This window comes from Hypanus sabinus, chromosome 25 (genome assembly GCF_030144855.1).
Source record: "Hypanus sabinus isolate sHypSab1 chromosome 25, sHypSab1.hap1, whole genome shotgun sequence".
Lineage (NCBI taxonomy): Eukaryota > Metazoa > Chordata > Chondrichthyes > Myliobatiformes > Dasyatidae > Hypanus > Hypanus sabinus.
The window spans coordinates 17625638-17648962 of NC_082730.1; the positions used below are offsets into that span (position 1 = coordinate 17625638).

The 23325-nt window shown below is 41.9% G+C and overlaps 1 protein-coding gene across 5 annotated transcripts in view; it reads left to right on the top strand.

Annotated features, from left to right (window-relative positions):
• The window catches only part of eps8l3b (EPS8-like 3b), an 85253-nt gene that overhangs the window by 35975 nt on the left and 25953 nt on the right, over nucleotides 1–23325 (top strand). For all 5 annotated transcript variants that reach the window (XM_059950223.1, XM_059950226.1, XM_059950224.1 and 2 more), the window contains exons 5-13: nucleotides 1697–1761; nucleotides 4005–4163; nucleotides 5720–5869; nucleotides 14925–14998; nucleotides 15844–15983; nucleotides 16084–16133; nucleotides 17405–17519; nucleotides 20197–20264; nucleotides 22316–22390. In XM_059950223.1, coding sequence (XP_059806206.1) covers nucleotides 1697–1761; nucleotides 4005–4163; nucleotides 5720–5869; nucleotides 14925–14998; nucleotides 15844–15983; nucleotides 16084–16133; nucleotides 17405–17519; nucleotides 20197–20264; nucleotides 22316–22390 — 896 coding nt within the window. The remainder of the gene's footprint in view (nucleotides 1–1696; nucleotides 1762–4004; nucleotides 4164–5719; nucleotides 5870–14924; nucleotides 14999–15843; nucleotides 15984–16083; nucleotides 16134–17404; nucleotides 17520–20196; nucleotides 20265–22315; nucleotides 22391–23325) is intronic.

Here is a 23325-nt window from a genome sequence, read left to right on the forward strand (position 1 = left end):
ATCCTTTTTATTTTGATTTCTTTTATTAGGTTCTTTATGCTTACTATTTTTAATGCTGCATCGGATCCAGTGTAACAATCATTTTGTTCTTTGCACTTGTGTGCTAAAGAATGACAAAAAGAAATCTTGAATCTTGAATTAGCAAATATTGATAAGTAACTCATGCTTGATAACACAATTGATATTGGTACTCATTTGTTACTGTCACATGTATCAAAATATAATGATACGGTACTTTTACAAGTCATCCAAGTACATAATTTCAAATCAAATGGCTGAACTTAATAGTGAATGAGAGGATTCCGGGAGACAGAGACAGTGGGCATGAACCTCATGGCAGGCAAGCTGTGGGATGGGGTGCAAGTCAATGTTTGACTTCATTTCATGAATTAAAGATTCCATTGTGGACTGATTAAAGCGATGAGGGAGACCGAAGCATCGAGGCGAGGGCGAAGCGTGAGCAGTGGCTGTCTGTTCTTCGGTCGCTCTGCTACTGGAGAGGAGAGAATCTGCCACTGTGCCTGGTGAATTTTGCCCAGGTTTTCTGCATTTTGGATGTGGAGCTGGACTATAGACTATTTTTTCAGAGTTGTAGATTTTTATATTCTGTGTTTTTCATCTAATCTTTCTTGTTTTGTGCAGGGAGAGGGAATTGGGAGTCAATGTGCCTGTTTTGTTTTTGTTCATTTTTTTGTGCAGCAGGAGGGATTTGGGGGGGGGTTGATGTGCCTTTTGCACTTTTGTTCTTTTTTTGGGTGGGGAGGTGGGATTTGGGGGTTGATGTGCCTATTCTGTTTTTGTTTGTTATCTCTTTTGTGCAGGAGGAGGTTACTTGGTAGTCAATGTGCCTTTTTCATTTTTTCCTGTGGTGGGAGGGGGATTTGGGTGTTGATGATTGTGTTGCCTTTCTTTTCTTTCTTGGTTTCATGGCTACTCAGAGAAGAATTATTTCAGAGTTGTATACTTAGGTAATAAATGTACCTTTGAACCTTTTGAAACTTTATACAGCATACAGCCTGAAATTCTTACTCTTCATTGACATCCATGAAACAAGATACCCCAAAACATAATTTTTTTGAGGTAGTACAAGAGAAAAGTATAATAGAATGTGTTATAGTTTTAGAGGGAGTGCAGTTTAGGTTGGCAATAAGGTGTAAGGACTGTGATGAGGTAAATTGTGAGCTGAAGAGTACATTGACCTACCTGCCTACTCTGTTTGACAAGAGTAGATATCATGGAGGGATCTGACAAGCTGAAAGCTGATCTGTGTTGCAGCCAATGTTCCCTCTAAGGTGTATCTGTGTGCAAGCACACACCTTTCCTACTAGCGCACAAAAGGTTGTCACGCCCTACCTCATTGGCATGCTAAATACATTTCACAATCGTAAACAATCACATTATCTTTTCCAGTTTCTGATGTGGACAGTGTTGACAATGTGACGTTTGCAGTGATTGGTCTGCAGATTTTAGAACTGGCTTATCTATACTGATTTTATTGAAGAAACTATTCAGTATGCACATGTTGTTGTCACTGTGCAAAACAAATTGCACAGCGCAAGATTTTTGTGCACAAGTTAGAGGGAACATTGGTTTCAGGTAAAATTCCTCTTAGCCATTGCATCAAAGCTCAATCCTAGACTGTTGCATTTACTCTCCCTTGCATTCTAATCTCTATTTTTCTCTCACCGTACAAAAGAGCAAAGAAAAGCCTATGCACAGAAACTGAGGTCCACAGATAACCTGATCGAGCACCGTGTTGAGGTTTGTGCCTAGATATTTTTTCCGATTCCTATTGTCCTTCTATGACAATAAATACTGTTACATGGATGAAGAATTTATTAAACAGTATTACCTACCAGCTCTGATTCATGACTGTGAAGAGGTTGTGGACTCACTACAGTATTTTGACTGTGACAAGCTTACAATCATAAACTATATGTACAATAAAAAATGAGAGATGCTATACCATAGTACAATTCTGTATGGCAGAGATTTTGTGTCTGTGTAGGAAAATGCTTTACAGCCTTTGAAAAACTTTTCATGATACAGTGAGTTTTGTAATTGGGAATTTGTCAGCCAGTGGGTGGTACGGTAGCAGCGGTTCGTGTAATGACACTGCAGTGTACAACTTTGGAATGTGGGAGGAAACTGGAACAGCCAGAGGAAACCCACATAGCCATGGGGAGAACGTACAAACTCCTTACAGATAGCAGTGGAATTGGCCCGGATTGCTGATGCTGTAATAGTGTTACACTAAATGCTACTCTACCGTACTGCCCACTGGTTGACATGTTCCCAATTATAAAAATCACCACATCTAGAAAAATATTTCAAAGGCTGTAAAGCTTCTTTCTATATAGGTACAACATTTCTGCCTTACTGAATTGTGTCTTGTTATAATATCTCCCGTATCTTAAACTGTGATGCTTCCGAATAAGATACTTTCCATAGTGCTTTCACAAAACTGGTGCCAGAGGATGGAGTCATGCCAAAGTGTTTTATTCTGAAAACACAGTACTCCATACAGCAACCAGAACATCAACCACGATTCTTGAAGCCCTTCTGTCCAGAGCCAGCACCTGAGCCAAGGCTGAAGCCTAAAAGCTTTCCATTATAGATTGGTGTCACAGTTAAAGGTAATGGGTTGAGGGAGCAGGGATTCACCTCCATTCGAATACCAGCATCTCCTAGGTTTGACACATTGGGCCAGGGCTTACACTGGGTTTAACCCTTACATACTTGCAGGTCAAATTTGACCTGTTTTGACATTTGACAGCAGTAAAAACACCCTAAATGCCTTTTTTTAAAGCCGAAATTTGATGACTTTTCCTAAAGTGACCTAAAATGCACAAAATTGAAAATATTTAAAAATGTTATACTTTAGTAAAGGTGCTACAAATTTTTGTACATTGAGGCTGTTTCGGGTCAAATTTGACCCGTATCTATTGAAGTAGATTTTAGATCTCTGAAACATTAACTAAGGATGAACGTACATTAAAGGCTGTTCCGGATCGAATTTGACCCATATCTATTGAAATGGATTTTATATCTCTGAAACATTAATTAAGGATTAATCACCCATTTATTAATGTCAGATAGGCTATTTATACATTCTAAATAGATCTGTGGTTCAAAATTTGGTATAGACACTTGTTATGAGGGGATTCTCGGGCGGGATCAAAATTGGTATAGAATATGAACAGTATGTAGGGGTTAAGTGGAAGATGTTGAGCACACTTCACCATTCAAATACCCAATGATCAGTATGTGAGTTCCTGTATGAGGGTCAGGATGTTAAACATTGCAACAGGGTGGATGTGTTGGGAGTGTAAAATGACCTCCCAGGAACAGCCTGTCAAAGAATGTATAATAGTCAATCCAATCCAATCTTGAGCAGCATTGTAGTGTAGGAGTTAGCACAACAGTGCAGGTGACCTGGGTTCAATTCCTGCCACTGTCTGTCAAGAGTTTGTATGTTCTCCTGCTGGGATTCCCCTGGGTGCTCTGGTTTTCTCCCACAGGCCAAACACATACTGATTGGTAGATCAATTGGTCTTTGTAATTTGTCCTGTGATTAGGCTAGTGATAAATCAAAGGGCTTTAAGTACCTATTCTCTGCTATATCTAAAAAAAAATTAGTGGTAGATCCCCGGATGGAAGAGGTCTCATAGAAAAGACAAGAACAGAGTCAGAATCAGAATGAGGTGTATTATCATCAACATATGCCATGAAATTTGTTGTTTTGTGGTGGACATAAAAATAACTATGTTTCTTAATATAAAAATATAAATATGTTATGCAAAAAAAGAGACAAATAGTGAGGTAGTGTTCATGCGTTTATGTATGGTCTGTTCAGAAATCCGATGGTGGAGGGGAAGAAGCTGAGCCTAAAACATTAGCTAAAGCTATAGGTGTAATGAAATACAGGTACTCTTCCTTCACTGGCTTTTGACACAGAACTTTTCATTCAGATTTTATAACTATTTTCTGAATTTTCTGTGCAGCATTTGATTAGCTGTGACCATGACTTGAACAACAAGGTAAATGTTGAACACTGCATCCAGCAGCTGAGGAAGTTTGATGCTGAGGGGAAGGTCTGGGGTCAGGACATGTTACTGCAGCTAAGTGATACTTCCTTCACACTGGCTGACCTTGAGACTAAGGTAAGAATCCAGAGGAATTATTTCCTTTGTAAAACTGGAACACTGCACTGCTTAGCAAGGTGGGCAGTGTCCATGGAGAGAGAAACGGATTTACAGTGGTGTCGCAGGTAAATGGGTAAGTTGGTAAATTAGCTCATTATTGTCACATGGACCAAAGTACAGTGAAAATTTTGTCCTGCATACTGTTCATACAGATCAATTCATCACAAAAGTACCTCAAGTACAAAGTATACCAACAAAATGTAGAATGAAGTATTACAGTGATAGGGAAAGTGCAGCCCAGGCAGACAATAAGGTACAAAATCTTAACGAGGTGGATTGTGAGGTCCAGAATCCATCTTATTGTACTAGGACCCCATTCAATGGTCTTATAACAGTGATGTAGAAGCTGTCCTTGACCCTGGTGAATGTGCTTCAAGGCTTTGTATCTTCTTCCCGATGAGAGAAGGGATAATGTTCAGGATGAAAATGTTGAGATGAGCAAGTGTTAAAAAGCAGAGGAAGGAGAGACAGAATCAGAATTCAGTTTTAATATCACTGGCATACAGTATGTCATGAAATTTGTTGTTTGACGGCAGCAGAACATTGTAATACGTAATAATTTAAAAAAACTATTAGTACAATAAGATGGGTCTACAAAAATTAAATTAAATTAATAATGCAAAAAGTAAGCGAGAAGAAGAATATTGAAGCAATGTTCATTGAGGAGAAGAGAGAAAATGAGAGGAAGATGGTGCTAGTTGGAGATAAAATAATAAAGGAATGGTAGTGAAAGGCAAAAGCTGGTAGTAATTGGACATGGAGAAAAAGTACCAGACAGTCCGGAAGTAATGTAGGTGAGAGAGACAATAATTATCAAAAATGTAAAAAGGAAAGTGCTGTTGATATTGGAAATATGAAATGTGAGTAGAAAAGCCTTTTATAGAGTCATTGAGTCATAGAGAAGTAGAGCACAGAAACAGGCCTTTTAGCCCATCTAGTCCATGCTGAACTATTATCCTGCCTTGTCCTATTGACCTGCACTTGGACCATAGACCTCCATGCCCCTTCCATCCACGTACCTACCCAAATTTCTCTTAGACGTTGTAATCGAACCCATATTGACCATTTCTGCTGGCAGCTTCTTCCACGCTCTCACCTCCCTCTGAGTGAAGAAGTTCCCCCTCAGGTTTCCTTTAAGTATTTCACCTTTCAATCTTAAACTATGACCTCTAGCTCTAGTTTCACCCACCGTCAGAGGAAAACTTGCTATTGTTTATCTATACCCCTCATAATTTTGTAAAAGTCTATCAAATCTCCTTTCATTCTCCTGTGCTCGAGTGAACAAAGTCCTAACCTATTCAAACTTTCCTTATAGTTCAAGTCCTGGCAACATCCTTGTAAATTTTTGACAAGATTATTTAAAAAAAAACTAACTGTATTTTAAAGGTCATATTGAAAGGCAGATGTAAAAAAAAAGCTAGAAATGTTCAAAGGCTCAGGTAGCATTTTGAGAGAGAAACAGACATAATCATTCAGGCCTGACAATAACGCGGAATCTTTTGTTGCTTTTCTAGGATGAGCTGGAGAACTTTCCCATTGATGATATTCAGGAGAGCCACGCAATACTGAATAAATGCATCTACAACTCCATCTTGGCAGTCACCATCAGCAGGAGACACATAATGAAGACTAGTGTCTTCTTATTCCAGTGTGAGGAAGTCTCTGTGAGTATACATAATGTGAAAGTAATGCGAAATGGGACTCCAGTAAAGAATGGGCTAAAGGGCAAGGTTCCTATGCAGGACTAAATGTACTTAACAAACTACATAACCACTGCCAAAACACAAAGAATGCAGAGGAAAGCTGAGCTGATGGGAGATCTTTCAGCCAATCCATCATTTGAGAGTCCTCATGCAGAATTCCCTCAAGGTCAATTTACAGGTAGAATGAGTGGTGAGGTAGGCAAATGTAATAGACAATAGACAATAGGTGCAGAAGTAGACCATTCGGCCCTTCGAGCCTGCACCACCATTCTGAGATCATGGCTGATCATCTACTATCAATACCTGGTTCCTGCCTTGTCCCCATATCCCTTGATTCCCCTATCCATAAGATACCTATCTAGCTCCTTCTTGAAAGCATCCAGAGAATTGGCCTCCACTGCCTTCCGAGGCAGTGCATTCCAGACCCCCACAACTCTCTGGGAGAAGAAGTTTTTCCTTAACTCTGTCATAAATGACCTACCCTTATTCTCAAACCATGCTCTCTGGTACTGGACTCTCCCAGCATCTGGAACATATTTCCTACGTCTATCTTGTCCAATCCCTTAATAATCTTATATGTTGCAATCAGATCCCCTCTCAATCTCCTTAATTCCAGCGTGTACAAGCCCAGTCTCTCTAACCTCTCTGCGTAAGACAGTCCGGACATCCCAGGGATTAACCTTGTGAATCTACGCTGCACTTCCTCTATAGCCAGGATGTCCTTCCTTAACCCTGGAGACCAAAACTGTCCACAATACTCCAGGTGTGGTCTCACCAGGGCCCTGTATGAATGCAAAAGGATTTCCTTGCTCTTGTACTCAATTCCCTTTGTAATAAAGGTCAACATTCCATTAGCCTTCTTCACTGCCTGCTGCACTTGCTCATTCACCTTCAGTGACTGATAAACAAGGACTCCTAGATCTCTTTCTATTTCTCCCTTAGCAAACTCTACACCATTCAGATAATAATCTGCCTTCCTGTTCTTACTCCCAAAGTGGATAACCTCACACTTAATCACATTAAACATCATCTGCCAAGTATCTGCCCACTCACTCAGCCTATCCAAGTCACCCTGAATTCTCCTAACATCCTCATCACATGTCACACTGCCACCCAGCTTAGTATCATCAGCAAACGTGCTGATGTTATTCTCCATGCCTTCATCTAAATTGTTGATGTAAATTGTAAACAGCTGTGGTCCCAATATCGAGCACTGTGGCACCCCACTAGTCACCACCTTTCATTCCGAGAAACACCCATTCACTGTTACCCTTTGCTTTCTATCTGACAAACAGTTTTCTATCCATGTCAATATCTTCCCCCCAATGCCATGAGCTCTGATTTTACCCACCAATCTCCTATGTGGGACCTTATCAAATGCCTTCTGAAAATCGAGGTACACTACATCCACTGGATCTCCCTTGTCTAACTTCCTGGTTACATCCTCAAAAAACTCCAATAGATTAGTCAAGCATGATTTGCCCTTGGTAAATCCATGCTGGCTCGGCCCAATCCTATCACTGCTATCTAGATATGCCACTATTTCATCTTTAATAATGGACTCTAGCATCTTCCCCACTACTGATGTTTGGCTGACAGGACGATTGTTTCCTCCCTCCCTCCTTTCTTAAAAAGTGGGATAACATTGGCCATTCTCCAAACCTCAGGAACTGATCCTGAATCTAAGGATCATTGGAAAATGATTACCAATGCATCCGCAATTTCCAGAGCCACCTCCTTTAGTACCCTAGGATGCAGACCATCTGGACCTGGGGATTTGTCAGCCTTCAGTCCCATCAGTCTACTCATCACCATTTCCTTCCTAATGTCAATCTGTTTCTTTTCCTCTGTTACCCTATGTCCTTGGCCCATCCATACATCTGGGAGATTGCTTGTGTCCTCCCTAGTGAAGACAGATCTAAAGTACCTCCAAAATTCTTCTGCCATTTCTCTGTTTCCCATAACAATTTCACCCAATTCATTCTTCAAGGGCCCAACATTGTTCTTAACTATCTTCCTTCTCTTCACATACCTAAAAAAGCTTTTGCTATCCTCCTTTATATTCCTGGCTAGCTTGTGTTCATACCTCATTTTTTCTCCCCGTGTTGCTTTTTTAGTTAGATTCTGTTGTTCCTTAAGAATTTCCCAATCATCTGCCCTCCCACTCACCTTAGCTCTGTCATATTTCCTTTTTTTAATGCTATGCAATATCTGACTTCCTTTGTCAACCATTGTGGCCCCTTTCCCTCCTTGAATCCTTTCCTTCTCCGGGGGATGAACTAATTTTGCACCTTGTGCATTATTCCCAAGAATACCTGTCATTGCTGTTCCACTGTCTTTTCTGCTAGGATATCCGTCCAGTTAACTTTGGCCAGCTCCTCCCTCTTGGCTCCATAGTTTCCCCTGTTCAACTGCAACACTGACACCTCCGATCTGCCCTTATCCTTCTCAAATTGCAGATAAAAACTTATCATATTATGGTCACTACCTCCTAATGGCTCCTTTGCTTCAAGATCGGTTATCAAATCCTGTTCATTACACAAGACTAAATCCAGAATAGCCTTGTCCCTGGTTGGCTCTCGTATAAGCTGTTCCAAGAATGCATCCCGTAGGCACTCTACGAACTCCCTATCCTGGGGTCCAGCACCAACCTGATTCTCCCAGTTCACCTGCATGTTGAAATCCCCCATAACTACTGCGACATTACCTTTGCCACATGCTAATGTTAACTCCCTATTCAACTTGCACCCAATATCCATGCTACTGTTTGGTGGCCTGTGGACAATGCCCATTAGGGTCTTTTTGCCCTTACTGTTCCTCAGTTCTATCCACACAGACTCTACTTCTCCTGATCCTATGTCCCCCCTTTGCAAAGGACTGAATCTCATTCCTCACCAACAGGACCACCCCACCCCCTCTGCCCGCATTTCTGTCCCTACAATAGCACGTATACCCTTGTACGTTCATTTCCCAGGTCTGATCTCCCTGCAGCCATGTCTCCGTTATCCCAACAACATCATAGTTATCCATTCACACCTGAGCTTCAAACTCATCCGCCTTATTTCTGACACCTCGTGCATTCAGATATAGAATTTTTAGCCCATTTCTCCTCTCTCTGTTTAAATCGCTGCCTATTGTGCTTAACCCAGCTCCCCGAACTCCCATTGGGCTATACACCCCTTGAATTTTGTTGTCATTCCTAAATTTACTTATTCTTTCTGCACATTTAACTCCATGTTCCATCAGACCATCCCTCTGTACATGTGTCCTCCTTATCACTTGTTCCACCTCACCTTTCTCTACTACACACTTAATATTCCAGAACCGTGTAGTCCCCACCTGTCCTTTATTCTTCATCTCGCTAACCTCTCTCGCATTCTGGATCCCTGCCCCCTGCAAATTTAGTTTAAGCCCACCCACCCCCCGAGAAGCACTAGCAAACTTTCCTGCAAGAATGTTAGTACCGCTCCAGTTCAGGTGTAAACCGTCCCATCGGAACAGATCCCACCTTCCCTGGAACAAAGCCCAATTATCTAAAAACCTGAAGCCCTCCCTCCTGCACCAAACTCTCAGCCACGTATTAATCTGTATAATCCTACTGTTCCTTGCCTCACTCGCACGTGGCACAGGTAGCAATCCTGAGATTTACCCTGGAGATCCTGCCCTTCAGCTTTGCACCTAACTCCCTGAACTCACTACGCAGGACCCCCTCACTTATCCTACCCACGTCGTTGGTCCCTACATGGACCACAACATCTGGGTTCTTGCCCTCCCTCTCGAGAATAACCTGCACCCGATCTGAGATGTCCTGGACCCCAGCACCAGGGAGGCAACATACCATCCGAGACTCCTGATCTTCCCCATATAATCTCCTATCCGCCCCCCTGACTATAGAATCCCCTATCACTACTGCTCTCTTCTCTTCCCTCCTCCCCTTCCTAGTCGAGGGTCCAACCTCAGTGCCACTGCCACTTGTTCCTGGTAGGTCATCCCCGCCAACAGTATCCAAAACGGTATAGTTATTGTTGATGGGAATGGCCACAGGGGTGCTCTGCTCTCTCTGTCTGCTCCCCCTGCCTCTCTTCACTGTCACCCATTTGCCTATCTCCTGTCTTTTCGGTGTGACTACCTCCCGATAACTCTTATCTATCTCTCCCTTTGCCTCCCGAATGATCCGTAGTTCATCCAGCTCCTGCTCCAACTCCCTAACTCGGGCTGATAGGAGCTGCAGCTGGATGCACCTTTTGCAGGTGTGGTCATCAGGGACAACTGTGTTGACCCTGACCTCCCACATACTGCATATGGAGCACACCACTGCTCTAACTGTCACCCCCATTACTTGAACCCAGATTAGTCAGAATAAATGAAAAAAAGTACCTACCGACCTTACCTTTTTTTTACCTCAGCAAGCACGTACTCAGGCTCACTGATTTCCTCTTACTGAAGTCCCCTTGCGCCGAAGCCCGCTGAGCCAAAGCCCAGCACTCTGCTCCCACACACTCTGCTGCCCACACCGGCACTGTCCGCTCCTGAAAATGGTCCTCTTTTTAAACCCCGTGCTTGCCGCTGACGTAACCCGCGCCTGCGCAGTTTTACCTTCCTCCTCAGGTACTGCCCAGGTAATGTTAGCAATCATTTTGAGAGGACTAAAATATAAAAGCATTGGATGTAATGCTGAAGCTCTATGAACCACTGGTGAGGCCTCACTTAGAATATTGTGAGCAGCTTTCGGCCCCTTATTTAAGAAGATGATGTTTCCTTTGATGAGAGAGTCTAGGACCAGAGGACACAGCCTCAAGATAGAGGGATGTCCACATAGAACAGAGATGACGAAGAATTCCTTTAGCCAGAGAGTGGTGAATCTGTGGAATTCAGTGTTACATGAGGCTATGGAGTCTTGATCATTGGGTTCATTTAAGGCAGGGGTTGATAGGTTCTCATTTAGTCTGACTGTGAAAGGTTTTGGGGAAAAGGCAGGAGAATGGGATTGAGAGGGAAATGGATCAGCCATGCTGAAATGGATCAGAATCAATGGGCCAAGTGGCCTAATTCTGCTCCTATGTCTTATAGTCTTACGTTTATAACATTTGGGAAGGTTTCACTCAGTGCAAGGGTAAACCAGTCAGTCTCATTCACCATTTTTTCCTTGGAGCTTTGCAAAGTTTTCTCCATCGGGTATCTCACCTCTTCCCTTCTGATGACAGCATCTGCTTCCACCACCTTTTGAACTGTGAACTCCAGATCTCAGAAGGTGATTGTGTTTTAAATGGAGCAGGAAAACTTGAGGTACCTGCTGCGTTAGGTAAGCAGTGAAGAGTAAGGACACATTAATTGGTTTCAGTCTGGTCCTTGCCAATTGACTGATGCTACATATAGACTCTAGGTCAGACTGCCCACAGCTGAACAAACTGCCAGCTAAGGGCATGGGAAGGCTATCAGTTGGAGCGTTCTTGGAAGAACATTTATGTTATACGTGTTCGTAGTAATCCTAGAGACACAAGAGTCTGCAGATGCTGGAATCTGGAGTAACACACAAGAAGCTAGAGGACATCAAGGGACTTGGCAGCATCTGTGGAGGGAAATGAACAGTCAAAGCTTTGGGTCGAGACTTGAACTTTATCTGTTCAGTCCAGATGGACGGTCTCAACCTAAGATATTGACTGTCCATTCCCCTCCATAAATGCTGCTTGACCCAATCAGTTTCTCCAGCTATTTGTGTGTTGCTCAACTCTGAGCCTTACGGATTGTGAAGGTGAGCGTTAGGGCATTGGGCCATCATGTCCTGTTCTCTTCCCGACGGTCCATGCTCCCACAGCCACACTAATTTTACAAGCCTATGGTTATAAAATGGGCTCTTGAGTGACGGACTGGTGGGAGGTTGGTGCCCTGGTAAAGAGTCATCTCCTTTGGGAGGGAAAAAAGAAGAAAATGTGACCAAACCAATCTTTCCAATCTTCCAACCAACCACTTCCTCTTCTGCACACAGGATTCACACAGTCAGTTACTGATATAACCGAGGCAAAGCAATGAGCATTTGTTGATTATTCCCCTCCTCCCCATTTCCTAAGCAGGCACACACATGCACAGATACATATATATAAACAAAAACACAACATGCAAAATGAAAACTATATTTTCCACCATTTCAAACTCAAAATTTATCTAAAATAGCATTACCAATTGATTGAGCCTGTCGCAATCAACAACATAATTTGTAGGAAAGATTTTCTTGTTGACTCTCAAGTAGCTCATATGAAAACATTCTACCTAGCTATCTGTTTTAGTGCTAATGCATTTGGTTTAAGTAACCAAGGAGATCATTGTGGACTTCAGGCATGCTAGGAGCCACACTCATGTCCCTATTTACATCAACGGAGGTGTAGTGAAGCGTGCATCAAGCTTCAAATTCCTTTGTGTCCACATTTCCGATGATCCCACCTGGTCCCTGAACTCCTCCATCCTGATCAAAAAGGCGCAATGGCGCCTTTATTTCCTGCAGAGCATCAAGAAAGCTCACCTCTGTCCCAGGATACTGACGGACTTTTACCGCTGTACCATTGAGAGCATACTCACCAACTGCATCTCAGTGTGGTATGGCAATTGTCCCGCATCGGACCACAAAGCACTCCAGCATGTGGTGAAAACTGCCCAGCGGGTGGTCGGCACCCAATTACCCACCATTGGGAACTTCTACCATAAACGCTGTCTGGGCAGGGCAAAACACATTTATCAAGGATGCATCTCACCCTAACCATGGACTTTTTACTCTCCTCCTATCCGGTAGGCACTATAGGAGCCTCCGCTCCCACACCAGAAAGAGCTTCTTCTCTGAGGCTGTGACCCTGCTGAACCTCACATCACAGCGCTAAGCAGTATTGCACCCATATTGTACTGTCTCAGTACTTTTATATTTGTGTGCTGTAGCGCTTACTTTTTATTCGCACTTATTTTGTAAATAACACTATTCTTTTGCACTTCTGGTTAGATGCTAATTGCATTTCATTGGCTTTGTATCTACACTCGGCACAAAGACAATAAAGTTGAATCCAATCTAATCTAATTAACATCGTAAAGCATCTCAATTGTTCACAGGAGCATTTTGAACAAAATTGAACATGAAATCTCAAAGGGGAATATTGAAAGATGTAACCAGAAGCTTGGTTGTGGCAGTGAGATGTGAAGACAGGGAGGGGGAGGCAGAAGTAAAGAGGTTTAAGGAAAGAGCATCAAAGACTGAACAATGAAGGTACAAGCAGCAAGAATTGGTGAAGAATGGAGATTTGGAAGAACTTAGGTGATAGATGGTCCAACTGGAAACCAGGCATTGGAATAAGCTTAGTGGAGTTTTGGATGAGATCAGGATTGTGAAAAGTATAAGATGAATGGGGACTTCTGACTGGACAACCCGCCTGAGTGAGACCTGGGGAAAATGAACCTCCTTTTAACTGGCAGCTTCAATCCCTGATTAGTAATAAGCAACTTACTCAAACTCAGTCAGCGCACTGCACTTGTCCAAAAACCTGTCGGAGCTACAGAACAGAAATATGGTCAATATTCCAGTCACATCCACCCAAGGAGGCATGAGTTTCAGTCACCTCACTTGATAAATTACATAATCACTCCCTGCCTACATGTGGAATGTGAGCACCAGAGGTCAACCTGTGGCCATGTGACTTGGGGCATGGGGAACATTAGAAAGAAAAAGTGAGTGGGTGGGAGCAATTGCTACCTTTAATGCATACTAACATGAAAAATAAGCGACAAGGAGATGGTGAGTGCTACTTCTATCTGACTGCAATGGTGTAGCTCAAACACGAGCTCACTCACAGAACTGCATCAATATTCCTTTGTTTAAATATTTATCCTACTGCACTTTTAAAAGCTAAATGGATTCCACTTCGAGGTGGACATCAGCCTATTCACCGTGTTAACTGATGTCAAGCTGCTAAAAGCACTAAATAAGGAATGCTGTTGGCTGTCAATTCCATCACTGTCTCTCAAGAACAATCTCACCAACTAACCCTCTCCAACATTTCCAACAATTCAGATTCAGATTAATTTATTTATCACATGTACATGAAAACATACAGAGAAATGCAACATTCGCATTAACACAGAACAGAGCACTGTATGACACAGTGCAGGCCTCTCAACTCACACTGTTGTGCCAACCCTTTAACCTACTCCAAGATCAACCCAGCCCTTCCTTCTCTTATATCCTTACATTTTTCCTTCATCCATGTGCCCAAGAGTCTCTCAAATATTCCTAATCACCTCTAACACCACCCCTTCAGTATGTTCCACGCTGCTAACATTCCCTGTGTAAAAAACCTGCCTCTGAGATCCCCCCCCCCTTAATTTCCTCCAAATACCTTGCAACAAAAGGTCCCAACCTTTTTTTCTAATGCCATGGACCTTTACATTAACTGAGGAGTTCGTGGACCCCAGGTTGGGAACCTCTGCCGTAAAGTTATGCAATCAATGTACTCAGCACAACCTGAGGACATGCTGGGAGCATTCTGCCAGTGTCACCGCGTATTCCAGCATCAGCATATCAGGCCCAGAATGTTCAGTGGTCTATAAGTTCTAGGGAAGGAAATTTGATCCTTCCCTTTAATCTAATGGACAACTGCATTCCAAGGCACAAGTTCAACATTAACATGTTTATATCTGTGATAAGAACTTGCTCCTGATCAGTCTGGCAACACAAACTTTTTTTTTGTAGTTACTTGCTAGGAAAAGTCAAAGTACGTGGATGCATCAGGGTTAACAGGTGGGTATGTCAGTCTCTTCAGGAGACTGCATCATCCTATTCTCTATCTAGTTAACCACAAACTGCCTCATCAGAATAGCACCCAGAATCAGGTTTATTATCACCTGCACATGTCGAGAAATTTGTTGTGGCAGCAGTACAATGCAATACATAATAATAGAGAAAAAAAAACGGTGAAATACTGTGACTGGTCTGTTACCGTGCTGTATCTGAAAATAAAATAAATCTGTTTTCATTGAATAGGCTGACCTCATGCATCATGATGTGCAGAAAAAGATCATGAAAAAGATGGAAAATGGAAAGCAGGAGATGCCGAGGCATGTATTTGCGGGGAAGTGTTTTATTGACCTCATTCCCTAATGTAGCTGTTAACCTTGAATGTCAACTGGGGCAGTCCATTTATGGAGAAACACAAACTGAGTCTTGAAACAAAATTAGGTCTCTTTATGGATCTTCTCCAAAGCAAGCACACCAAAGACAGTAAGATCTTTTAGACCAGGGGCTCCTAACCTTTATTATGACATGGATCAATACTATTAAACAATTTTGGGAGCCCCTGTTATGATGATAATAACAGCAACGACAATAATAACTGGTATCATCCCAAAGTCACTACACAATAGCATTAGACAATTAGGGCTACACAGTAAATCTCCAGGAAGTCACAATATTAAACACCATTGAAATAGTCAGAAAGTTCTTAGGAATTGACAAATCAGTGTGCTTGGCTATGTCTGCACCTCGGGTTTTACCAGCTTGAGCTGAGAAAAAAAATAAATATTAATAATAATATTAATATTTTAGCACCCAGCAGGTTGTTATAATCTAGAATGCATTCTGTGACAGTTTGGGGAAAGTAGGTTCCATTATAACTGTTAATAAGAAGAAAATTAGATAAACTATTGGGAAGTTGAAATATATTGGATTATGTGTGAATACCAGAGATGGGACTCATTGGATAAATCGTTGAATAGCATCTTTCTGTTTTGTAGCATTCTGTGATTTTATGATATGATTCACAAATCTACACAGAGATTCAATTAATGATTCACTTTTGCCTGGTGATACTCAGAATGAATTATCAGCTGGGAACATTATAGAACAAAAGAACTAGACAACTGCTTTTGAAGATTGTTCTCTTTCTCTCTTGTAATTGTTTCAGGCACCCTCCAAGAAATGAGATGCACTTTCAGCCACCTTATAAGATACCTCCAGTACCACCAAAATCACTCCTGCCAGATTATGATAACAATCTGGAGCCTGCAATGATAGAGCCTAGAAGCTGGACACCATCTGAGAATGGTATAGGCCCAATATAATGAATTGCTGCTTTATTTGTTATCTACATCCTGAGATCTGTATCTTGTGACCAATGTTGTTTTATTACAAACTCTTTGTATAGATGCATCTTTGTATAATGAACCGCTAACAGTGAATTCAGAAAGAGATCAGGTGAGTGGTTCCTTGACCCAGAGGTTTATTTCTACTGGTGACAATCCTGAAAATCTTTTCTTTGTCTAGGTGGCATGCTAAATTTGTTTCCTACAACTTGAGTTCCGGGCTTTATTCTGGTTAGCATCTTCTTCCTTTCTGTCTTATGTTGGCTCCTGATTGACTAATTTCTCATTCTTAAAATCATCACCCTTCATTCTTAATCCTTTCAAGACTCTGCCGGCTCCCTCTCTCCATGTCCCTCTATAAAAATACACAAAATACACCCAGAGACCACTTTATTAGGTATGGGAGGTACCTAATAAAGTGGCCGCAGAGTGTATTTCTGTATGTTCATGGTCTTCTGCTGCTGTAGTCCATCCACTTCAAGGTTCGATGTGTTATGGGTTCAGAGGTGCTCTTCTCCACAGCTGTCTGCGATGGAGAATTCAAATGATTCTTAGCCCTCTGAGCAATGAAATTTCCCCTTACACTCAGTCTTAAGTGGGGGGACCCCTTTCTTCAAGATCACGCTCTGTAGTGCTAAAATGTGGGAGAAAACTGGAGAAGCTGGAGGAATCCCATGCAGTCACAAAGAATGTACAAGGTCCTTATAGACAGCAGTGGGAATTGAATCTGGATTGATGGCACTATAAAGTGGTACGCTAACTGCCATTTTTCAGCCCATTTTTCCAGCTGGTCCAGATGCCACTACAAGCTTTGACAGCTTCCCTCGCTGTCCACTATGCCCCAATCTTGGTGTCATCTGCAAATTTCCTGATCCAGTTTACCAAATTATCATCCAGATTATTGAACAACGATGAACACAGCACCGAGCCCTGCGGAACTCCACTAGTCACTGGCCTCCAGTCAGAGAGGCAACCATCTACTGCCACTCTCTGGCTTTTTCCACAAGGCCAATGACGAACCCAATTTATTACCTCAACCTGAACGCCCCGCAACTGAGCCTTCTTCATCAGCCTCCCACGTGGGTTTTGTCAAAGGTCTTGCTAAAGTTCAGGTAGACAACATCAAAAGCCTTGCCTTCATCAATTTTTTTGGTAACAATCTCATAAGATTGGTTAGATGCAACCTAATTCTGACTCCTTCCAGTTTTCTATGCAAACCCGATGAAGGGTCTCAGCCCAAAATGTTGACTGCTGGTTCCCCTCCAAAGAGGCTGTCTGACCTGCAAAGGTCCTCCAGTTTTTTGTGTGCTTTACTCCAGATTTGCACAACTGCAGTATCTTTTATGTCTGCTATCTAAAATGTGCTTCTATCTGTCTTGACAGGACATCCTCAATCATGTATTAGATGACATTGAGCTCTTTACTGATAAACTTCAAGGAGCCATTGTCACTAATCCTCAGCTGATGAAGAAGAAGAAGAAATTAAAAAAAATTAAAGGTATTAACCCACAATAAAGGTTGCAATACATTCTCAAACAACCTGAAGCAGAAATGGATGTGAATGAGCAATAGGTTAATGACTAATTAACCTACCAATTGGTATGTCTCTGGACTGTGGGAGGAAACCCATCTGGTCACAGCGAGAACGTACAGACTCCATGCACACAGTGGTGGGAACATGTACATGTATTAGGGACTTGCAGGGTGTGTTGGTCAACTGAAAATGACATTCAACAATTATAAAGAATTATATAAAAAAGAAACTTAGAGGTTAAAGTACAGATACATAATACAATCTGCATAAATACCAGCATATAATGTATTTACAATGTAAACAGCATTTAAAAAGTGGTTTAAACGGTTTACAGTGCAGTCACAGGAGAGATAGAGGAGATAGAGTGGGGTGCTAACAAGAATTAACTTGTCAGGTGAAAAAACTTTTAAGATGGTATGGAGTTTTTGGTGTAATGGACCTATAGGTCTTTCCGGAAGGGAATCTTTGGAAAAGGCAATTTATAGGGAGGGTGTTGTCCACAATGTTATTTCTTGTCTGTATCTTTGTCCTGGATGCATACAAGTCTTGCAATGATGGTCAACTGCAGCCAGTGACCTTTTCTGCTGACCTGTAGTTTTTGTATATTGTGAGAAGATGCTGCAACAAACCAGACAGTAATAGCTGACATGAAGATTCTCTCTCTGGTCGATGCGATTATGATGAAAATAGACTAGTTTTGAAGGGCTAGTCACATTCTCCTGTTTGTTGTCAATGTAAATATAATCAGTTAGTTTTCTTTTTCAGCAGTTTTAATTTCTGTCCCCACATCTCCATATCGGGTGTCACAGTAGCGTTGTGTTAACACTACGCTATTACAGTTCAAGCCACCAGAGCTTGGAGTTCAATTCTGGTGTTGTCTGTAAGGCGTTCGTATCTCCTCCCCATGACTGCATGGGTTTCCTCTGGGTGCTGTTTAAACATATTGTTTAGTAGGTTAATTGGTTGTTGTAAATTGTCCTGTGTTTAGGCTACTGAGCTGTAAACCAGGGTCTGAAACTGAATTGCAAATGGGGAATTTCAGTTCAAGTCATCAGATTTGTTTTCAATGAAAACTTGTTTAGATGCTCTCTGGTTCATTAATACCCTTTATAAAAGGAATTTGTTGGTTTACTTGATTTGGATTTCAGACCGCCAATGTGCCTCCATAGGTCAAAAGGACAATGAATGGTGGGACTTCCCTCCATGGCCACATTCATAACTGGGCATTAACAAACCTGCCTTAATCGCAGGACTCTGCAGAGAGTGGTGCGGACAGCCCAGTGCATCTGTAGTTGTGAACTTCCCATGATTCAGAACATTTACAAGTACAGGTGCGTAAAAAGGGCCCGAGGGATCACTGGGGACTCAAGTTACCCCAACCACAATCGACTCCAGCTGCTACCATCCGGGAAGCAGTACCGCAGCATAAAAGCCAGGACCAACAGTCTCTGGGATGTCTTCATCCACCAGGCCATCAGACTGATGGGCTCACGCTGATTTGAGTGTACTCTATATTACATTGACTGTTCTTTTTATTATAAATTATTATGATTGTACATAGATGCAGATGGAGATGTAACATAAAGATTTTTATTCCTCATGTATGTGAAGGATGTAAGAAATAAAGTCAATTCAATTCAAAAAGCACAAAGCAGGTTAGTCACCAACAGAACAGGGAACATGTTGATGAAACACCGTCTTTAAAACCATTTTCTTGCATCACTGACTTAGCTTCAAGCTACCTTTGCTTCTAGGGGAAGGTTTCTGACAACCTCAGGGTGCGTTGTAAACACATCCATCATAGTCTAAGACAGGGATTCCCAACCTGGGGTCCATGGACTTCTCAGTTAATGATTAGGGTCTATGGCATAAAAAAGCTGGAGAACTCCTGGTCTAAGAGAATCCAAGAGCAGATTAACAGTTCAGTCTTTAGCTAAAGTAGAGACTTTTGTTACTGAGATAGCCGGTCAGTTCCAAATGTTCAAAGTAAAGTTATCAAAGTATGTATATGTCACCATATACTACCCCGAGATTAATTTTCTTGCAGGCATTCACAGTAGAACAAAGAAATAAAATAGAATCAATGAAAAACACACAAAAAGACTGACAAGCAACTAATGTGCAAAGGAAGACAAACTGTATAAATACAAATAATAAAAACAAATAAATAAATAATACTGAACATGAGCTGTAGAGTGGCTGAAAGTGAGTCCATAGGTTGATTGTCACAAATCGGGCTTCTGAAACACTAAGTGTTGTTGTTGCTAGAATGGCAATGAAATCTGTGTTATTTAGCTGTTTTGGGTAAGGCTGATTTTGATAGCAGAGAGCTGGGTTTAAGCCTAATCTCTGGTGTTGTCATTATGGAGCAGCCATGTTCTCTCCGTGACCACATGGATCTCTTTTGGACTTGTTGGACCGAAGAACTTGTTTCTGTGCTGCAATTCTCTATAAATGGATAACTCTAATAAAAAATTGGATTCAAGTACGATTACTGTGAGTGAATGATTGATGGCCAGCATGGATTTTGTGCACTGAGGGGCCTGTTCCTCTGTTCCTCTGCTGTATCTAGCTATGGCCCTGCTGTCCTGCCAACCCTGTGAGTTTACTAACCAACTTCTCTGTGTACCTTTCTCTGCAGAAGTATTGCCACCAGAGGCAGAATACAGGAATTGCATACAGAAGATAAAATATGCCTTTAATTTGTTGGTAAGTGCAGTGTGGAGTTCAAAATAAAATAAATTTATTTTCGAAGTACATATATGTCAGCGTATACAATCCTGAGTTTTTTCCCCCGGAACAGGATAGACCTAATGAAGGACCGCACCCAACAAGATGGACAAATAGCTGATGTGCAAAAAGCAACAAACTGTTCAAACACAAAAGAAAATAATAATAAATTAATAAGTAATAAATACCGAGAAGATGAGATGAAGAGTCCTTGAAAGAGAGTCTATAGGTTGTGGGAACATTTCAGTAATGGGGCGAGCGAGTTTATCCCCTTTGGATTAAGATCAAGTCAGGCTGAGTTTATTGCCATGTTCATAAGTCCTGAGGTATAGGTACAATGAAAAACTTGCCTACTGCTGTATCACAGGTATATTGGTTCTGATAATGCACAGAACATAAATTATACATGCATAAATTTTATGAGATTCTGAAGAGATTGAGAAGACTGTGCAGTAAAGAAAGAAAGATGATCTTTATGTGTCACATGTACATCAAAATAGCGAAACATACAGTGAAATGCATTGTTTTGCATCAACGTCCAACACAGTCTGAGGGGTGTGCTCAGGGCAGTCTGCTAGTGTCGCCACATTTCCAGTGCCAACATAGCATGTCCACAAATTATTAACCCTAATCCTAACTGCACATCTTTGGAATTTGGGAGGAAACTAAAGCACCTAGAGGAAATCCACGCAGTCATGGGGAGAATGCACAAACTCCTCACAGACAGTGGTGGGAATTGAACCCTGATCGCTGGCGCTGTAAGTCAACACAATAACCACTACACTAGCTTGCTGCCTCTAACAAGAAAGCTACAATCAGAGGCTGTTCCCTGGTAGACCAAGATGTGTTCCATTGCTGAGGTAGGATTAGGGTCGGCAGGCTGGTTCAAGAACTTCCCCTTGCTACGGACATAAAAGTAGATCGTACTATTGCTGAGAATGAAGGCAGGAAAGGGAGTCTGTGAGCCATGCAAGTTCTAACTTTGGAAGTAAGTTTACAAAGATAGAAGCTGGAGGGTACAGCTTGTAAAATAAACAGAAATTTATTTGGAATCCTCAGACTGGTAGGCTTTGAGATGGATCAGCATTGGGCTAGTAGCTTAGACAAAAGAATGGCTTGTAGTGTAACTTGTGGAGGTTTAAAAGATTGTGAAGACATTTGATTGGATAAACATTGAGAAGCTAAATGAAGACCAAAGCTGAGAGTCCTGAATATAACATATTCCTACATATAAATAATAAGATATTACATGGGTAGTTGAGGCTACAATGATTGAAGGGGTGCATTCTGAAGACATCCTCCAAAACGACCCCTAACTTATTGGAGTGTTTGGAGGCTTGTGTGCCTCAGTGACCTAGAGAGCTATGTTGGCTGGAGTCAGAGCTTTGTGCTTTGGCTCCTTGTAGGGTCACCCCGGCCAAACAGGTCAAAGGGTAGAGGCCAGACTAAGAGAGGGCCACCAGTCCTGCAGGTTCGGGGGTTCTGATCAAGGCTAACAACTCTGACTGGTAAAGCAAAAATTGTTATGGAAACAGCAATGAAGGATCCTCCTACCTCTGAGTGTGACGGTATTCCTGGGGCTTGCATGACTGACATTAGTGAAAACGGCGATGAAGCTACTGACATGATGAAGGAAGCCTTGAACACTGCCAGAGATGGAGGTCCTTCATTGCTGGTTCAGGGCTAACAACCCTGACTGGTTTAAAAAAAAGTCACAGAAATAGCACGAAGAATCTTTCTAAATCTGTGTGTCACTGTATGGAGAGCCTGAGATGGAGGACTTTCGTTGTTGCCCTAAATGCCAGCGGTGTAATGGGCAGTAAGTAATTCTAAAGATGTATGGGTCAGAAGGTTAATTGGTCACATGGGTGTAATTAGGTCGCATGGGCTTGTTGGGCCAATAAGCTTTATCTCAAAATAAAAATAATGTTTCTAATGAGTTGTTTATTTGCTGGTGGCACCCATGGATGAACTGCACTGTGAATCATTGACTGTCTGAAAGGCAATGATAAATTCTTTTCTCCCCTCAGGGCAAGTTGGAGTCGCAACTTGACAAATCAAAAGTCGGGGATTTAGTTCACTGTATTTTCCAGAGTCTTCACTTTGTAAGTAGATGTTGGCTATCATGCTTTAAACAAATCACAACTCTCCTGGAATCAGCTAATCCCTTCTATCATCACAAATTCACAAAGCTACATATTGGAAGCTTGAACTTGATGTCAGAGTATTAAGTTAATGGGAGGATTCTAAGCAGTGTGGAGTAACAGCAGGATCTTATGACCCAAGTCCAGACCCCTCAAAGTTGCCACACAAGTCGATGGGAAGGTTAAGAAGGCATATGGTTTGCTGACTGTCATTAGTAGGGGGATTGAGCTCAAGAGCCACAAGGTAGTTAAACATAGCAAACCTACAGCACAATACAGACCCTTTGGCCCACAAAGTTGTGCCAAACATGTCCCTATTTTAGAAATTACTAGGGTTACCCATAGCCCTCTATAGTTGCGGTAGAAATGGTTAAAACAAGTATATGATGGGATACTTGACCATTCTGGAGCAGCTGGGTGTCTTCAGACTGCTGATGCATGTTGAGAATAACCTTGGATGATAAGTGCAGTGCCAGGAACTCCAATAAATAACATACTAGGCCCCTGGAACCTGGAGGGAGGATGCCTCTGGGGGTAAATTATGAGTCCGGATAACAGGAAGCAGGAAGATGCTAGACTTCCGCTGAGAGATAATTGATATGCCTTTTAAAAGATTGATCATGTACTGACTGGGGGAAGCCAAACAAAGTTATGTGAGGTTGTTTGTCCTGCTGTATAAATATGAGCTCGATATAACCTAAAAATCAGAGTTCTGGTGGTGGTGGAGACTGCTGCAGACTCTCCATGATATCATGTTAATAAACTCTTAAAACGAAACTCGAAGTCACTGTGGTGTTCTTGGTTAGCACTTGCACGACAGTAGTGTTGCAGCTCTATAAAACTTTGTTTAGATCGCACTTGGATTATTGCGTTCAGTTCTAATCACCTCATAATAG